This window comes from Electrona antarctica, assembly GCF_951216825.1.
Source record: "Electrona antarctica genome assembly, chromosome: 14".
NCBI lineage: Eukaryota > Metazoa > Chordata > Actinopteri > Myctophiformes > Myctophidae > Electrona > Electrona antarctica.
Window position 1 is genome coordinate 23,367,634 of NC_136795.1, and position 18,418 is coordinate 23,386,051.

Consider the following 18,418-nt stretch of genomic DNA (forward strand, 5'->3'; position numbering starts at 1 on the left):
TGTCCAAAACCATTCCTTTATCATCATCATTTTAAAATAGTGAAAATAGCCAATCTACAAGCTCACAAAGTGCCACACCGTGAGCTTGTAGATCAGCTAGCCTATTTTCACTAATTTTGTTTCTCATCTCAGACCAGCTACAATGCTTGTTGGGCGGAGGCGAGGACAGTGAAATAAAGGACTCCATAAATGACTTCATATACTTTGTTGCGCACTGAAAATAGCCAGATTTTTAGCTACTTCTGGTGTGCGACACTGGCATGCAGCCAAGTACAAAGCCTGGGTTTTACCTAGTCGAGTGCAAATAGCCGATTTACAAGCTTACGTGTCACTGCGAGGCAGGTTGAGAGCTTGTAGATCTTCTATTTTCACTGCACAGCATGGGCACGCAACTAGGTTTAAATCAGGCTTAAGACATGAAGGAGAAAAGCCTCCTGCTAGGACAGAAGCCACATTGAAGGCACTGTGTGTGAGCGAGCCCAGGGACCACAATAATAGTGCTAAATGCTTGTTACATGTAGTCAGCTCAGAGAGGGAGAGAACGCAGCCAGCCAGTCACACCCAAACCACACACCTCTCAGGGGCAAAAAATAAACCTCAGTCATGTGGTACTTAATAGGCACTTTTTTTGTTTTGTTTTTGTCTAAACAGATTAAAAATGTACTGTGGATTTTGATTACAGTGATTCACATGTACTGTAATTCATTGTTTAGATGATGGAGTCTCTTGCTTTAAAGCACAAAACCAGTATTCACTTGCCGCCATGTTCAACGCCCCAAAAAATAAACAGTGGGTGGGCCCAAGTGGGATCTGTGTTGACTGCACAGTACTCTGTGACTTGAAAGAAGGAAGTGAGAAATAGAACCTTGGAACAAGCTCGGACTGAGCCTTGTTTGTCACATAACGTTACATAACTCACACATGCTCATTGCGAGAAACAAGATGTTAGTTTACAAGACGACGTAGAACCTGAATGAATGCCATTACACTTTGCTCACTTGGCCCTTGACCTGCTCTAAAACAACATATGTAAATGGACTTTTAAAGCTAGGCATAATAACCCACTCACTGCATCCATCCAACAAGCTACAATCCCGCAGTGCATTTCATTGAGTTGTAGTGCCCTCTAGTGTTTTTGCTGGAGAATCAACTTTCACATAGACGGATTGGAATTTAAAAGTACAAAAAAAAAAAGACAATGCGATTCAGAGTTAGAAAGACTACCTCACAAGCACAACATCTTGTAGTCCATCTCAACATAGCAGCATATAGCACAGTTTTCTTTTTTTGTTTGTGTTTTACTTATAAATGCTACTATATGAACAACAGCATCCTAAATATATAATTTATTGTTTTAATATCATTACCACAAGTGTGATTAGCCAGGCAGAATACAAAAAAAGAAGAAAAAATAAAAGAAAACTAGTGGCAGATATTGGTTGCTGTTAAATTTAAGTAGTAGACATTAACACTCTGGCACCTGAGAACAACTAACTGTATAAAAAAACTACTGTTAAAGGATTACTTCTGCCATGTTTACTCCCTTCGTTCATGTTGTTATCCCATCGTCAAGTGGAATAAATATCCTATACCTACAAGAAGAGTGAACGCTTGGACAAAAATAAATATACGTACGATATGAATGAATGTCACAATTAATATGTTTTGGGGTTATGTTTTTAAAATTGTTTTTGTCAATTGTCTGTCTGCGGACAACCGTTAACTGCTTAATTTGATTAAGGCTTAACCGACTTAACGTGACACGACATGACTCCAGGAGTGCAGAATTCAAGCATAAACGTTATCAAAAAGGTTGTCTGGAAGTACGAAATATAAGTGACTGATGCAGACTTCTCTTTACATACAGGCATGTCCTCACCATTTATGACAAAAAGAAAAGAGGCAGCGTGTTAATACCACTAACCTGTAACCCTGTGGGGCAATATTTAAGTTGGGACTCTGCATGTTAAGCCCTAATACGTTCCAATCTCTCTACCAACGGCAGAAAACACTCCAAAGTCACTAACCACTGATTGATACTTTGTCGAATGGCGGTAGTCAATCTATTACAACGCGTCACATTCAATACATTTAAGTACTGAGGGGTTACGCCCCTTGACTGGGGTCCCCCAGGGGTCTGTGCTTAGCCCCCAGCCACCCCCCTCCCCCCTTTACACCGAATATACGCGTCGGAAATATATAATCTAGGTGAGTTTGTAGATCAGATATTTTCTAAATCAATTTGTGCCTCTCTACTGCGCACAAATCACAGCCCCAACGCAGGATTTTAAGACAATGAAACCCTACCAGTGGCGCCCGATAAGGCAAAGACAGGCCAAAGCGACAGCGGCAGAAGCAATTTTGTCTGCGCGGGGCGCACAGTGGCAGCAGCTCTACAGAACAGAACCCTCGATCGATCCCACCCCAGACCATTGTCTTCTTCAGAAGTTCCGTCCTGATCATCTGTCCATCTGTCCGACGGCAGCACCGGTGGTCTTACAGATCTAACAGACAGTAGCAGTGCCACCGTGGCACAACACCAACAACAACTAGAGGAAGAGGAGGGGGGACGGCGGTATAGGAGAAACAAAAATAAATACAAATGAAAACCCTGGTTGTTAAGTCATCGGTGCACATGTGTGGGAGTCTCCCATGGACATCATGGAGGGGAGCGGAGGAGCGGTGGTGGTGGATCAGCGCGAGGAGCTGCGCTCCTTGCTGACACAATCGTCCTGCGCGGTGATGGCGTCCCCGTTTGCTGCGGCGCTGCACGTCCGTCGCTTCTTCCTGTGGTGCGACGACATGGCGTCTCCCTCCGAGCCTCCCGACTCCGCCTGCAGAGGGATGGAGTGGGTAGGTTACATATTTTCACAATCTTTGCGTCTTAAATTTGGCAAAGTTTGACCAGTTTTTATAGTATAGTTTGGTGATTAGTTTTGATACTGTAAAGGTCCCCACACTGTAAAGGTCCCCACACACCGAGCGCGTTTTTCTGATTTTTAGCGGCGTTTCTCCATCGGTTTTCCGAAAAACGTGCCCAGTGTGCAACCACCTTAATGGTCTTTTTCTTTTTGGCATTAAAAGTCCTTACATTGTCACTTCACCCCCCAAAATCATGTGGGGACATAAGGAATTGAATAGTCCCCTCTGGGATTAATAAAGGCTTTTCTGTCTGTCTATTGAGAAAGATTAAAACAATCAAATCAAATAAAAACAGTTAATAGTCAAGTTCAATATAGTTAAAATAGCCAGTTAAAAATCCTGATTTAATTAATGTTATATATAGACTGACAGATACCCCTCCCCATAGTGTAATTCATTCAATCATGATTACTACCACATTATATTATATTATACTACCACATTATCCAGTTCAGTTTCATGTCTTGTATTGTTATTGTGTTATTGTTTTATACACATTTAAAAATGTTTTGAATTGTTTTATTTTTTATTCTCCTGATGTTTTTCACTTGCTTCGATGCTTTGAATAGTTTTTGCTTTGACCATGTACGGCACTTTGATTCAGCTTGGGCTATACTGTATAATTTTTTTTATTTGCTACACCCAGGCTGTCTTAGAAAAGTGTTGCTGTGATTGAATTAGAACTTAGGAGTGAAGGGGATCATGGGTACTAACATATCCTCTGTCGGGTGGAACCTCATATGTCACTCCAAAACCGTTACTTTTCAGGATTCAGATTCCAAAAAATAGCAAAAGTAGCAGATCTACATGCTCAAAACGAGTCACTTCACACCGCGTTTCAAGCTTGCACATCTGCTCAATTTTGATGCCTTTGTGTGAAGCTGTAGCATGTTCAAGTAGGGCGTTAATATATGGGGGAAAAGAACACAAAAAGTTAAAATACGGAGATAAGAAGCTTCTGCCCTGACAGCAGCAACGATATAGAATGTGACACGTGTTTATGGCGTTCTTCTCAGCAGCTGTGTCCAGGGCTTACATACAGATCTAATGTCCCTGCTGACAGCTCCTGTATGGATGCTGCTGAAGACAGAGGCAGCTGTTCACATTCCTCTACAGCTAGCGGGACATTGTATTCTCTATATTGGGGCCCCCAGGTGTCCCTCGTTTAGCTGGGGTTCCCCAGCTAAATGATTTAGTAGTTTTGGATCCAAGTGGACCATTACGGGTCTGTCACTCTGAGAGTTAAGAATGGGGGTCCGTAGACAAATGCATATCGTCTCTGTCGGCGAAAACCTATTACAGTATGTCCAAACACATTTCAGTACTTTTCAGGGCCTGGGAAGCGCTGGTTGATTGAGATATACATCCAAGAGGATAGAATCTGATACTGCTAGTAGGTCAATGTCTGTATACTTAACTACCTACCGTAGGGCTGTCACGATTACTCATTTAAGTTGACGATTAATTGTCACACAAATAATCACGATTAACGATTTAATAGTATTGTTTTTGCATTGAACATTGGAACGTAAATTGGAACATTGCAACGGAATTTATGTTTGACTTTTAGGCTTTGTAATCACAAATTGCACAGGGCATATATGACAAATAAATACAAATAAGAAATCACTTTCTAAAAGATTTACCGAATAGCGAAATAGCTGATCTACAAGCTTACAACACGACATGTTGTAAGCTTGTAGATCTGCGATTTCAGCGATTTTTGAAAAATGTATGGACATTTTTCAACATGGAAAAGATTGATGATTAATTTATGTAACAATAATTGGGATTAACAAAATAATTGCGATTAGGCGATATATATTGTGACAGGCTTATCTACCTACTACCTACTACTTTTGTACGACACTGTTACACAACAAAGTGGGACATACATTTACAGGGGAAAAACAAATATGCTGATACAACATTTCTGCCCAACAATATCAAACTGGGGGTCTTTGAGATATATATATATATATATATATATATATATATATATATATATATATACTTTTTTTAAATAGAGAATCACTGCTCTATATGACGATGATGAAGTCATGAACTCGACAAGGCCTATATGGGCCAAGGGGTCATGGGTCCATTGTGTCACGCTGTGCCCAGTTCCACCTGTCGCTGTAATGACATTAAACTCAACGGGACCGGAGCCAACCTGGTATCTAACTTACAGTACAGTACGGTACAGTGGGAGGAGGTTTGACGGCCAAGGAGGTCAAGTGGAAATGCCAAAAGCATTTACACTCAGGAAAGATAGGCTGAGTCAGGGAACTCAATACAGGAGACCTCCGCTATTTGATTGGCCCCGAGGCAACATGCCAAGCACATGTCGTCTGCCACATGGAACATGGGTTACATAATGCTAAATCATTAGCATCATGACTGAATAAAACAAAAAACACTAACGTTATTTAAACGTATTCTGTAGTTATAGAGGAATGGTTGGAATGAACAGCAGTTCAGACAACACAGGGAGGACTAGCATGTATGTTAACACTCCGATTGCCCGGGGTTATTTAATCCATTAAATCATAGCGCCCAGCGATTTATTTATAGCAGCGGAGCACTTTTACCGACGGACCGGATGTTATCCCGGATGTGGTTGTAGTAGCTAAATGTAGGCAAAACAATAGAACCGATCGACAACGGGAGGTATGATTAAGTCTAACGCGACTAGCGACGGGACCGCGGTGGGCCGTCTAACACATGATCTTTTCTTAGAATTGGACGGGATGATTTAGATCAAGAGTTATTAACGTTTTAAGATTTTTGGTCTCGTCGGCTAAACAGGGGGGGAACATTTTCGATGAGTATTGCAACAGGCGCTCCTAGGCTGTGGAGCGATGCGATCGGTTGTGATATTAATAATCTTCGTCTTTTGGATAAAACTTCGTCCTGCGCGCTGGGTGTTACTAATTGAAAGGACAGTGATTGGGGTGTTAATGAAGTAGTGCATCATTCTAACGCTGCTATCGCAGAGTAACGTAGCAACCTTGATCATTTTGCTGTGTCTGCAGTCTTGGTTGGAACTTGGGAGCGCTCTGTAGCTTTGCTTGCTGCTATTCTTTTTTACCGGCATATTATGTGAAAGATATCACACCAAATGCGTTACTTTTTAACCGCTTAAGACCTGACCTACTACAATATATACTTTGCTGTATGCTTCACAGTATGAAGAGACTGAGATCGTACGAAAATAGCAGCTATGAGCTCGGCTATTTTCGGTACAGATCAGGAGGATATAAGATCTTAAACAGCATAAAATAGCAAGGTGTCCATATCTCACTACAAGCGTGTGTGTGTGCACGTTTGAGTGAGTCCGAGTGTGCATGTGTGTACATACATCCGAGTCAGAGTCTGACGAGCTGGATGAAGAGGATGATGAAGAGTCACTGGAGCTGTCGGATGCAATGCCGGTGGATTCCTGCAGGTCCACTTTGTCAGCCAGCACGGCCAGGTCAGGCCTCTCTGTCTTCAGAATGCTGGGAGAATTCCAGGGAACAAGTAAATTAAAAATCACCTAGTTGCATTTATTTGAGATAATTGCTGTTATTTTTTGCATAATTGTCCTAATCTTTAATTTAGGGCTGTCAAATGATTAACATTTTTAATCAGATTAATCACAGCTTCAAAATTAATTAATCATGATTAATCACCATTCAAACTATGTCCAAAATATACCATGTTTTCCTGTATATTGTTGTGGAAATAGAAATAGAAATGACAGAAAGCGGATATAGATTAGTTTTTTAATGTTTTTTGTTTTCTAATGCATTTAGTATATGATGTGAGCATTTGTAGGCCTAGCCTACACTTTGAGTTAAATGAACACTGGCTTTTGGCCATGTAGACTGAACATTAGGGTGGGACCCCTCCCCCAGGAGGAAGTCACTAATGTTGCTCTGGAGAGGGAAGTCTGGAACACTCTGGTGGAGCTGTTGCCCCCGCGACCCGACTACGGATAAGCGGTTGAAGATGGATGGATGGATGGATGGATGGAGACCGATGTCCCAGTCCAGAGATGAATATTATAATGAAATGGCCTAGGCTACTTTCTATCAATTTAATTTGGGGGTCCTTGAAATTAAAATGGCTGAGAATCAATGGTTTCAACTGTAGACTGTAGTTAATTCACGAAATACAATAACATGGCACATAACCATTTTTGAAACAGGGCATGGTTTAGAAAAGCCTATATTTTGCGCTAAAGTAATATATTGAATAACATATAAATGTAAGTTTTAAGGCTAGAATGGCATTGCAGAGAAGTGGACTAGTGAGAGAGATTGTCTCTCCTTCATTGTGGGACTGCAGGACTCTGGAGTTAGTTAGTTGTGAATGATCAGCTTCAGTCAGTGTTTTAGATCGTACCTGGAGTTGTGCATTATCTCCGCTGTGCACAGCAGCACTGTCTTTATATCCATGGTCGTTTTCAGTCGCTTTCCATGACCATGTGCGACACAAAAGTACCATGTGTTTGTTTTGGTAATAGCCTACTGCAGGCACAGCTACGCTGATTCACGTAATCACGTTGGACAAAACGAACCAACGTTAATGGCTTAATGTACGTAGGACCCGCATTTTCAAACTGTCCACAAGTTGCGACGGACCCGACGGTACTATAAAACATGTTGTGAGTGTTGAGCCCGATAGCTACACACTAGTAGTGTGCGTGTGTGCATGCGTGGAGGAGGGAGGAGGAAGACTGGAGGAGGTGTGTGTGTGCATGTGTGTGTGACTGTGTGTAGCCTAATGAATGATGATGTAAAGGGGCTTTGCTAGGCAGACAAAGTAACGCAACAGTTACAGATTCAAACCACTTGGCAACCCACCTAAAATACATAAGCGATCTCTGGTGTTGTTCAATCATGACAGCGCTACACAGTGACAGATTTGTTATGCGCTGGACGTTCCTGAGCCGCGCGCACCGGCGCACATTAGGGGGAACACTGCACATGCGTTAATTGCGTTAAATATTTTAACACAATTAATTAACGCCGTTAACGCGATAATTTTGACAGCCTTACTTTAATTATATAATAATCGGCAGTCGTCATAATAGTCTTCATGTTGTAAAATGTGCATGTTTTCAAATATAGTACAAAATCAATCTACAAGCTCTAGCATCACACTGATGCGTTTAGAGTCTAAACGCATCAGTGTGCTGCACTTTGAGCTTGTAGATCAGCTATTTCCACTATTCATATAAAGTATAAAGTTACTCCATTATGTTATTTGTGATATCTGCCGTGTTCACCTTTTGTTTACAACAGAAATGTATAATTTATACATTTTTACTCATAATTTTCAAGACAGAAACACATAGATCCTTTATCACAATTGATGTGTTTTAACCTCCCACATCCAAAAAATAGCAGATGTACAAGCTCACAATGTGTCACATAATGACAACCCAATAGGTATTATAAGAATTCAACCTTAATCTCTCTGAAAGCCTGGGGTTTCCAACCAACCAAACCCTTACTATGGGGTTTCATAAAGACTGTTGTAAACTTGTACGTCTGTTGACACCTACCGATACCATTTTCTGGACAGCTTGGGGCGGCCCCGGACGGTCTTGTGCCACACGATGGGGAAGTTGGTGGTGCTGGCGAAGTTCTGGGTGATGGCGATAGTCGTGTCCAGGTTGAGCACCACGTGCCACCAGCCACCTGAACAAGCAGATAGTCATCATTCATTAAGGTCATGAAAGCCATGAAAGAAATGTCGATCATAGCCATCAGCAAATATAGATTAGTACAATGCTGATCATTGGGTTTATGGTGTGGAGGTACATTTGGAGCCTACAACATATTTTGTCATCACCTACAGCACTGGTTCTCAAGGTTTGGTCTGGGGACCTCCAAGGGTCCTTGAGGGGGTTCCAGAGGGTCCCCAGCTAAATGATTGATTGTTAGGTGACAAATGGAACCAATATTATGGTTTAATTTGTTATGGGTCCATTTGGTTTCATTTGTACACTCTCCGATTTAAATCAACACTGAGGATTTTACAGTGTAGATTGGGGTCCCAATAGTTTATTTAGCCATAAAAGGTACACAGCAAAAGAGTGTTTATTTAACTCCTCAGAGTGTGGGATTTCTTTATAAAGGGAGGTAATGGCTCGTTAAGCTGGATGCACGACACCAAACAGCCAGTCCAACAGATGCTACAAAAAGTGCCAGCCCGCCATATATGCGACCACCTAGGGCCCCCGGTAATTGCTAGAACAGCACGCCCCCCCCCCCCCCCCCCCGCCTCACCGATTTTCGATTGAGTTTTGACCATTGTCTACCGTTTTTCTTTAATAACGCGGGCTAGGAAGGTCAGACGCAACAAACTAGATACCCAAGTTGCACTGCATCCGACACATACACTTCAATTTCCGTCAGCCTTACAGTTAGGTCGCTAGGGGCAATTGATTGGGGTGGGGGGGTAGTAGATTTTTATTATAATACACAAGGATTTTCACGTTTAAGTGATTAAAGGTTACGGCCCCCAGATGGACAGGGCCGGGCTACAAAGCAGTGAGTTCAGTTCAGGGCTCTGTGCGGTTTTGTCACCAGAGAAATCATCCACCAGAGAAACAAAAGAGAGGCTCAAACCCTGGGCCTTGTGCCAAAAACAGTTGAGCGTTTAATCCAATCTAGTTGCCATCTTACAGCCAGGGAGAATTAAAAGAATCTAGGTCACATGCATCGCTATCACACCGTGTTGTCATGAAGCTCTGAAGTACCAGTGACACTCCTGGCGGTGGTCTAAACAGTGGCATGCCATGCTGCAGTATTGTCAATGTTTATGGAAAAGAAACCTGCCCCATACATTTTGGTCTGTCCTTGTTGTGTTGATGCACAAACATGTGGCTTAAAGAGATAGTTCACCTCCAAAATTACTTTTTTTCTACCATGGCGATATCGATTACTCACCCCATGGATGACCAGCAGTGATTCCCTATGGAGACACAAAGAGTCTCCTCTGTGTCTCCATAAGGAGTATAGGGAGCATAGGGATGTGGTCATCAAATTATTGGCTTAGGAATGCGACAAAAACAAAGAAGAAATAACCACTTTCAACCTGGGTTCCCAATTTTTGGCTTTTGGGCGCGGCCGCCGGTCATTATAGGCAAATATTTTCAAAAATACGTTTTGCGAGTTTGAGTTTGCGAGTTGTAAAAATGACTAACCAGGGACAAAGACTGTCTCCCCGGCTCTCTGGAGGATTTCCATAGGTTTGAACTCTGCGGGCCAAGTGGGCTGCTGCGTGCGCGGGTACACCACATTGAACCAGGTGATGGCCTCATCCTGCTGGTTGCCCCCGTCATCCCGGGTCACCTTGATCAGCTCCCGGGGCGTGTGTGTGGGGAACAGACACCAGCGCTTGTGGCCCTGCACCAAGGCATTCCAGGCACTCGTGCCCAGCGGGTCGATGTGGATGCCCGTCCCAGAGCGAGACGGGCCCATCACAAACCATCTGCATTAGAAACACACGAGCACAGTAACACAATGTTAGACTCACCTGTTTAATAAAAGTGACCGGTTCTAATATACAAATTAGAATTATTCAAATTGATAACAGCATTCAACCCCATGTCTCCCGCATGAGATACCAAGCTCTGCGAAGAGGCAATCCCCAATTGGTCAGGGGAGATATTGCGCTTAAAAATACATGTGCAAGCCATAGGTCAACGCCATGGCCTTCTGATTACCAAACGATCTTTCCCCCCCACTTGCCTACGGACAAATATTAAAAGATATTAAACAAGAACGATCAATGTTGCAATTAAAAACATGAATGAACCCCATATGCTTACCGGGATCCCCCAGGGCTCTATACTAGGGTTGCTAGTAAAAATGGTAAAGCGTAAATGGTGAATTTATGTAGCGCCTTTATATATGTACAAACCGCTTTACAATGTGCATTGCATTCACCCATTCACGCACACACTCACGCACCGATGGCAGAGGAAACCATGCAAGGCACCAACCTGCTCATCAGGAGCAGTTAGGGGTTCAGTGTCTTGCTCAAGGACACTTTGACACTAACCCAGGGACCACACATGGAACCTCCTGACTTCCAAGTGGCCGATCTACCTCCTCGACTACTGCCGTATAGGCCCTGTGCATGACCGCGGTTTCCTTTTCCAGAAGGTGGCGTTCCTGTTTCCTTTTCGTTGACAGTTTCAAAATAGCTTTATTTGATTGGCTCAGCAGCAGATTCTAACTGGAAGCACACAATACATTCATACGAGTTTCTGGTACAAATCCCGCTGCTGCTGAGCCAATCAAATGAAGCTATGAGAGACTAGTTAGTTAGTTACTGCGAGAGTGAGGTCTAGCCAACACCAACTCATGAAGGCCAGCTTCTGGAAAAGGGAACAGTCACACACACAGAGCTTTACACAAACATTAAAACATTAAATTCCCATTGACAATGAATGGAGAATTTACGTCATATCGGCTATTTTTGTCCTACACGATGATAAGAGCGCCCCTCACTTCACTTTTTTTTTTACACCCTGCTGTCCAGCTCTAACCGCATGTATCATCAGGAACAGCTGTTGTTATGTAGCCATAGTTACACAGGAGTGTCTTTGACCTGTAAGGGGGCCTGCGCTTCTCCCCGGCGAACTGGAACAGATCGTCTCTGAAGAACAAGGGCACCATGTAGTCGTCCAGCAGCTTGCGTCGCTTGGCGTGCTCGCCGTAGCTACTGTCAAAGATGTAGAGCGGACTGTCGTCCCGCGTCGCCTCCAGGTACTCCATGTAGTACTTCATCTTCATCTTCACAGAGTACCCGTCGTTGTCCTCCCCGCACTTGAACTTCTGGTTGCGGTACTTGCGCTTGAGGCGTTCCACCGTCCATTTTTCGCGGGCCGGCCAGCTCTCCTGGCAGTTGAGGAGCACGACGGGCTTGTAGGGCTTCTCGAAGCGTTCGATGAACTCCTCGGGGGTGAGACGCAATGAGTCGGCACGTTCCACATTGTCCTAACAACACAGAATAGATTTAGGCCCGATTCATACTCTGACATACAATAATACAATGGTGTCCTATGCAGAATATAGCTGATCTACAACTACAAGTTCACAACACGTCACACTGTGAGTGACACGTTGTGAGCTTACAGATCAGCTATTTTCAGTGCTAGACAGCAGCTCGCCACAAAGTATAAAGCACACAGGCGTGTTGCTCTGAAAGAAGCATTCCTGTATTGAGCAACAAGACAAAGGTTAGTCTTAGCCTCGCCTCAAAGTAGAAACAGGCCCTAATGCAGCCTAAATTAATCGGCTCGCACACCTCAAAAAATAACTATTGGATTGGATTGGATGTAAAAAAGAATTGTGCTACTACAGTATCAAAGGTTTACACTTATTCAAACTATGCCAATTTTGTGGTGGAAACTGAATTCTTATCCTGGAAAACATTTTTAGGAACCAAATGCTTGAGATGTGCCATTGACTTGAAACTTGTTGATCCGTCTACAATTAAGTCTAAATGACCAAAAGCAGTTGATGCATTAACTACATTTGGAAAATATATCAAACTCTCAAATATGATAGACATGAAACGGAGACGTTTCATGTCTATCATATAGACATTATTTTAATTTAATTATATGTTGCAACAATTTAAAGACAACACAATTTACCCAAATCATCTCCTCTTATCTCACCGGTATTGTCCTATAAAACATGCACAAATAATTCTTGCTCAAATGTGAATTTTCCCCACAATAATTGAGATCACGATTCTCATTTTTTTCCATGAAAATATTTATTGTCTTTAGTCTGTAGTTCCTGAACATTACTACATTCAAAATGTGGCAACTGGAGCCAACTACTGTGGTTTTAAACAGACAACATGAAAGTGATTGACTTATACCTCATTACCTCTTAACTAAAGTCTCTCTCCTGTAGCAAAAACATTACCCACTGTCTGTTCACGGAGACCCGCGCAGTTGCTTGAGTGTTGGTGAGATGTTTCAAAGATGCATACAACAGCTTTAGGAGACAACTGAAACGTGTGCGAGACGGCATTAAGTGCTGTTGCCTTTTTTTAAAGTTTTGCTTCGCTGAACTTCTCTCTCCTCTCTCTTCCTTGACTTCCTTGTTGACTTCCCATTGTACCGCCTACCGCACCAAGACTGGCAAGCTGCACGTCCTAGTTACTGCCTCTGATTGGCCGACCGCGTACATGCAGGATGTTTATAATGCTGTTTTGTCTTGGGAGGCGGGACATGGGAAGTGAGGAAGAGAGAATTTCAGCGAAGCAAAACTTCAAAAAAAAGATTAAAAATACTTAAAGCTGTTGTATGCATCTTTGAAACATCTCACCAACACTCAAGCGACCGCGCGGGTCTCCGTGAACAGACAGTGGGTAAATCTGTGTCCTATGGAGGGTGGAATAAGCTACGAGGGACCCTAGGGTACCGCCGTCCAAAATTCAGAAAAGGTAACCGAGGGTCCCGAAAGGGGCTACAAAAACACGAGTAATAAAATGAATTGGACAGCCAACTAGTGCTGCACGATTTTTGCTCAAATTTAGAAATCAAATCGCATATGTCTGAATCTAGATCTAGATCTTTTTTTGATTAGCATTAAAAACATCTGCTATACAAAAGATGGATACAACAGGATGGATACAGTAGCAACTAACTTCAGGTCAGATTATGAAAAATAATAATATATAATAATCAGACCAGATTACATTCTGAAAAACGTGTAACTACATTATAATTGTCAAGGAAGTTTGATTAAACATTTAATTAGTAACTAGCCTACACTTCAAAGTAAACTGACCCAACCCCTGAAAGACAGATTATACACATTCTCAATTCACATTCACGAGTAAAAAATGTGGTTATAAAAAACATCACTGTCATGCATGACAGGTAGATTCAGTCCAGTTTGGCAAATTACCAAGCTAGCTAGTTAGCTAGCCCATAACTAAGAATGGAAGTTTGGTAACTCCTCATCAAAATAATACATTTCAGTTACTTACAATGCAACAGTAATATACAAGCATACATGTATCTGTTTATTTGATCATGCATATCAAGTTAGCCCTGTAATATCATCAAGTATGAAAGCATTACAGAATATTATAATTGGTCTTAAATAGCCTGGGCTACCTAAAAGAGGGTGTCACTATCGGTGCTGCCTACGTGACCAGATGCACTCAACTCAACGTGCGAGGCTAGGAGGCTGGCTAGGCTAACTAGCATAACGTGTGACAGTGACAGTATTCGTACCTTCACAGTGCGGAGTGACAGGTCGAAAGTGTCACAGTAGTCGTGTTTGATCCAGTCTAGCGAGTCCTTCAGCTCGGGTCTTGCGCTCCGCTTGGCCTCTTTGATCCGCTTCTTGCTCTTGTGGTTCATGTTTCACATGAAAACCCAAACAACGACAAAAACAACGTTACGAATGCTGCTATCTTAGCTGTTAGCTTAGCTATCTACTTCTGTGGACAGGGAAATGCATTTGCCCGGCTGGCTAGCCGGCTAGCTGCGTTGTTGTTGTTCTAACAGGAGGTTAACGTCAGCTGGTTGTAACAGCTTCAAAAGGTTATTCAATGAACCAAGAAGAGTAGTATTTATTCATGAATGCATTTGGTTTTATGTTTTGATATAGAGACGTTGTGAAGCTGTCTGCAGTGCTAAGTGAAAGTGTAGCTTCGGGAGGAGCTAGTAGTTTGGTGAGACGACAACAATGCGACTGCAACCAACCAACCCGCCCCCAATGGTCAACCTAGCAATAGATGCCCCGCCCCTGTTGCACACACGGAGAGCTCATTGGTTGCGGGTGTGTGGGAGGGAAGGCCCTTACATTACTCTGGGCCCTTATTGGGTCGGCACCTTCCCGCCTTTCTCTGACTGGGATCAATTCGCTTTGCATGTTGCAGATCCGGTCTGGAAATGGTTATTTCATGCATGTATGTGTAGGTGGAAATTACCAGATACACTAGGTGGGCTCTACACCGGATCTGAGCACTGAACAGTAAATGGAAACCCCTTTCCACAGTTGCTGCGTGAAAGAATTATGTCAAACATGGCAGCATGGTGGGTTGTAATCGTACAATTATTTGAGAAATAATCTAATCACAAGTAAAATGGCCAAGCATGGAGAACAGTGGAACTGAAGCAGATATGACAGCAGACAAAACATTCACGTTTGAAGACAACAAAGGGGACACCCTGAACTCACTCACAGTCCATATACCCGAGGTTTGTTGTCCGTTTGTCTTGTAAACTGATCAAATAGAATAGATCTAAAAGTTATCAACACATTGCATGGCCACGCTTTGATAGCATGTAGATCTGTTACTTTTAGGCAGCGACACCGTTCTACTATGGAATATATATTTAACCATGCAGTGGTGCTTGTAGTCAGAACCAGAGTAATACACAGGGGATAATAGTAACTATCCCAATGAGATAGAATGAGCACTTCGTTACAATGGGAGTCAAGTTAGTCAACGCTAGTGTCGCCACTCTCTGACGACAAGCATTATATTATAGTCGGAGTCTACTCTACACTTTGGTCAGAGCCTAGCTCTGGTCCATAGCCCTAATGCCCTTTGCTGCCGTTGCATTATTAGAGCATCAGAGCTAGTCAGAGCCAACATATCAGTGTATAAATAAATACTTTGTAACAATTTACAAATTAAAGTCCTTAATTCAAAATCTTCAAAGTAAAACGTATTTGAGAATACTGTAGCAAAAGTAAAAAGGAGTCGCTGTGCAGAAAATGTCCATTTCATACGATGTTATTGGACTATTATGGATTATGATTATTGTCCATTACGCTGCAGCTGCTAAAGGCTTTACTAGCGTAACCTGTAAAAAAAGAAAATCGGTAATTTGTAATTAAAGCTGTCAAATAAATGTAGTGCGTAAAAAGTTCAAGAATAAATTGAGTCCACACACCATTTTCTGCTCCTTTTTTCTACTTTTTACTCACTACAATGTAGTGAGTAAAAAGTACATCTCCCTCTGAAATCTAGTAAAAGTATAAAGTGCATGAAATAAAAGTGCACAGTACATTAGTTATTAACTAGAAATCATTAAACCACTGGAAATGTGCTGCACTGTCTGTCAACTGTTTTGAATTAGATAATGTTCAACTGCGTAGTTATACAGTATAACTACACAGTTGATACATTCATGTATAGTTGAAAAGTATCAATTTCTGATTTGACTGTGTATAATGTTCACCCTCAGGTGCTTGATGCACAGTACGGCATGTATGTGTGGCCTTGTGCAGTGGTCCTGGCCCAGTATGTATGGACACACAGAGAGGACCTGCAGCGCAAGACGGTACTAGAGGTATGCTACAAAGCATTCATTACTTTCTTCACTGTTGTATGATCAATGGTCAACTGTGCTTTAGTGTGCGAATGCAGCGGTTCCAAACTGTTTGACAATTGTCGTGTGTGTGCGTGCATTGTGTTGTGTTCTGACAATCTACAAGCTCACAATGAGTGTTCCATTGCAATGCACTGTGTTTGTACATCTATTTTTGGTGCATTACATGGACCAAGTATAGCAAGCCCGTAACTGGTTGATTAACAGTGCTGTTGTGCTGATGATGAAAAGAAATTGCAATTACTTTATTGAACATATTTCTTAAACTATTTCCAGCTGGGTGCAGGTGTGAGTCTACCAGGTGTTGTGGCTGCAAAGTGTGGGGCACGGGTCATTCTGTCGGACAGCGCCGAGCTTCCTGTGTGTCTGGACAACTGTAGGCGCTCCTGTGCTGCCAACGGTCTCACTGATGTGACCGTGATGGGACTCACATGGGGGGACATATCCCCACATCTGCTTCAACTCCCTGCCCTGGATGTCATCCTGGGCTCTGATGTCTTCTACGAGCCAGAAGGTCTATTTTACATGCAATGTGTCCAATGACAGACATAAGGGATTATTCATACGGTCTGTTGGGTGGAAACCGTGTATGACCATTAATATATTTAATAGTGAAAATAGCTCATTACAACACTCATTGCGAGCTTGCAGATCAGCTATTCACTTGTTTACTCTGAAAACATGAACAATATATATTGTATAGCGGTATGCACACATGAGAATGGGTAACTCTTACATTTTTCAGACTTTGAAAATGTTCTTGTGACCATTGCCTTCCTACTGAGGAAAAACCCAAAGGCCCAGTTTTGGACCACATACCAAGAAAGAAGGTAAGGTCTTAACGTGTTCATTACAGGAACTGAGACTGCAGTGGGGTTTATTCCTGAATTGCCATGTGTTGTCTGTGTTTCAGTGCTGACTGGTCCATCGAGGCGTTGCTCCACAGATGGAACTTAAAGTGCATGGACATTCCACTGGAAACATTCCATGCAGACAAAGCTCAGCTTGCTGGGTCAACACTACCAGGGAGCCACTCTGTTGAAATTATGAAAATCACTCTTGGGACTTAAGACAACCAGAATATTATTACCGTTGGATGTGAACCTTGTGTCAAACCATTACTTTGTAAATGGTAACCAGAATTCCAAAGGTTCACTTAGTCACTACCCCCTACTTTTCATTGGTTAAATATTTAACCACTTTCAACCTCACATAGCCTGAGTGGAGGGGGTTGTGAAAGGTTTGGCAATGTAAAAGACTACTTTCAACCTGGCTTGCCCATTTTGAGCTTGTAGATCAGCAATTGTTTGCTACTGTGCAATGTATGATTAAGAGATGTACACCATATCCAGGGTTCCTTCCCACAGTCATGATCATGAAATTCGTGTAATATTTTGGAATTCAAAACAGTTTGGAATAAACTGAATGTTTGGCTATAAAGTTTCATTAAAAAAAAGTCCCAGAACAGGTCAAGTGGGCTAATGTTTACAGGATATCACCTGAGAAAGAATAGATCTACGAGCAAACATGGTGCATCATGATTACCGATCAGCTTTTTGATTTGATCTTGTCACATGATGCTCAATCATGTGTTTGGGGGCACTGATAGCACACGTTTAAGAGCCTCATTGTTGCACCATTGCTAGAGGACTGGAAATAGTTTAGAAAATGTTATTTGGGCACCCCGTTTATCAATACACTTGTTTTTTTAGCTGACATTTGTAGCCCTTATACCTGTCCAAAGAAAGCTTAGACACAATGTGTATTGCTCATTCTTGAGTTATGCGATTACATGTTCAGTGAAGTTTACTGCTTGTGAGCATGGACATGACATCTTTGACAATAAAGGTTATTCTTAATCTCCAAATGTGGAACGCCCTACCAACAGTCATTAAGACATGTGAATCCCTTGACTCCTTCAAGGGCACCTACGGACGGCTGCAATTCAAAACTGGCCCCGTAAAATCTGAATCCCCCCCACCCCTTTTTCCCCTCACTGTATGTTTCTTTTCCCTTTTTACCTCCTTGATGAATTCCTGTTCTGTTCTTTGACTATTTAGAAGTGTCTTTGTACGTCACTAAATGTTTTGATGAATTGAACATTGTGGACCCTCTTGT

General features: G+C 42.3%; 2 protein-coding genes across 3 annotated transcripts; one reads left to right on the plus strand and one right to left on the minus strand.

Moving 5' to 3' along the window:
* Positions 1-1,331: 1,331 nt before the first annotated feature.
* On the minus strand, positions 1,332-14,646 carry jmjd6 (jumonji domain containing 6, arginine demethylase and lysine hydroxylase). Its single transcript, XM_079520303.1, has 6 exons — positions 14,189-14,646; positions 11,536-11,924; positions 10,124-10,410; positions 8,477-8,612; positions 6,284-6,422; positions 1,332-2,834 (listed from the first exon to the last, which is right to left on the minus strand). The coding sequence occupies exons 1-6, from the start codon at positions 14,315-14,317 to the stop codon at positions 2,694-2,696; spliced, it is 1,221 nt and encodes a 406-aa protein (XP_079376429.1). The 5' UTR covers positions 14,318-14,646; the 3' UTR covers positions 1,332-2,693.
* On the plus strand, positions 13,252-18,245 carry mettl23 (methyltransferase 23, arginine). 2 transcript variants are annotated; one of them, XM_079520305.1, is made up of 5 exons: positions 13,252-13,389; positions 16,157-16,261; positions 16,577-16,814; positions 17,046-17,130; positions 17,214-18,245. In XM_079520305.1, exons 2-5 carry the CDS (start codon positions 16,178-16,180, stop codon positions 17,368-17,370), a joined length of 564 nt encoding a protein of 187 aa, XP_079376431.1. In that variant the 5' UTR covers positions 13,252-13,389; positions 16,157-16,177; the 3' UTR covers positions 17,371-18,245. The 2 variants fall into 2 exon arrangements, with proteins under 2 accessions (XP_079376431.1, XP_079376430.1); XM_079520304.1 differs by lacking the exon at positions 13,252-13,389 and adding an exon at positions 14,840-15,160 and having other exon boundaries at positions 17,214-18,242.
* Positions 18,246-18,418: the final 173 nt, after the last annotated feature.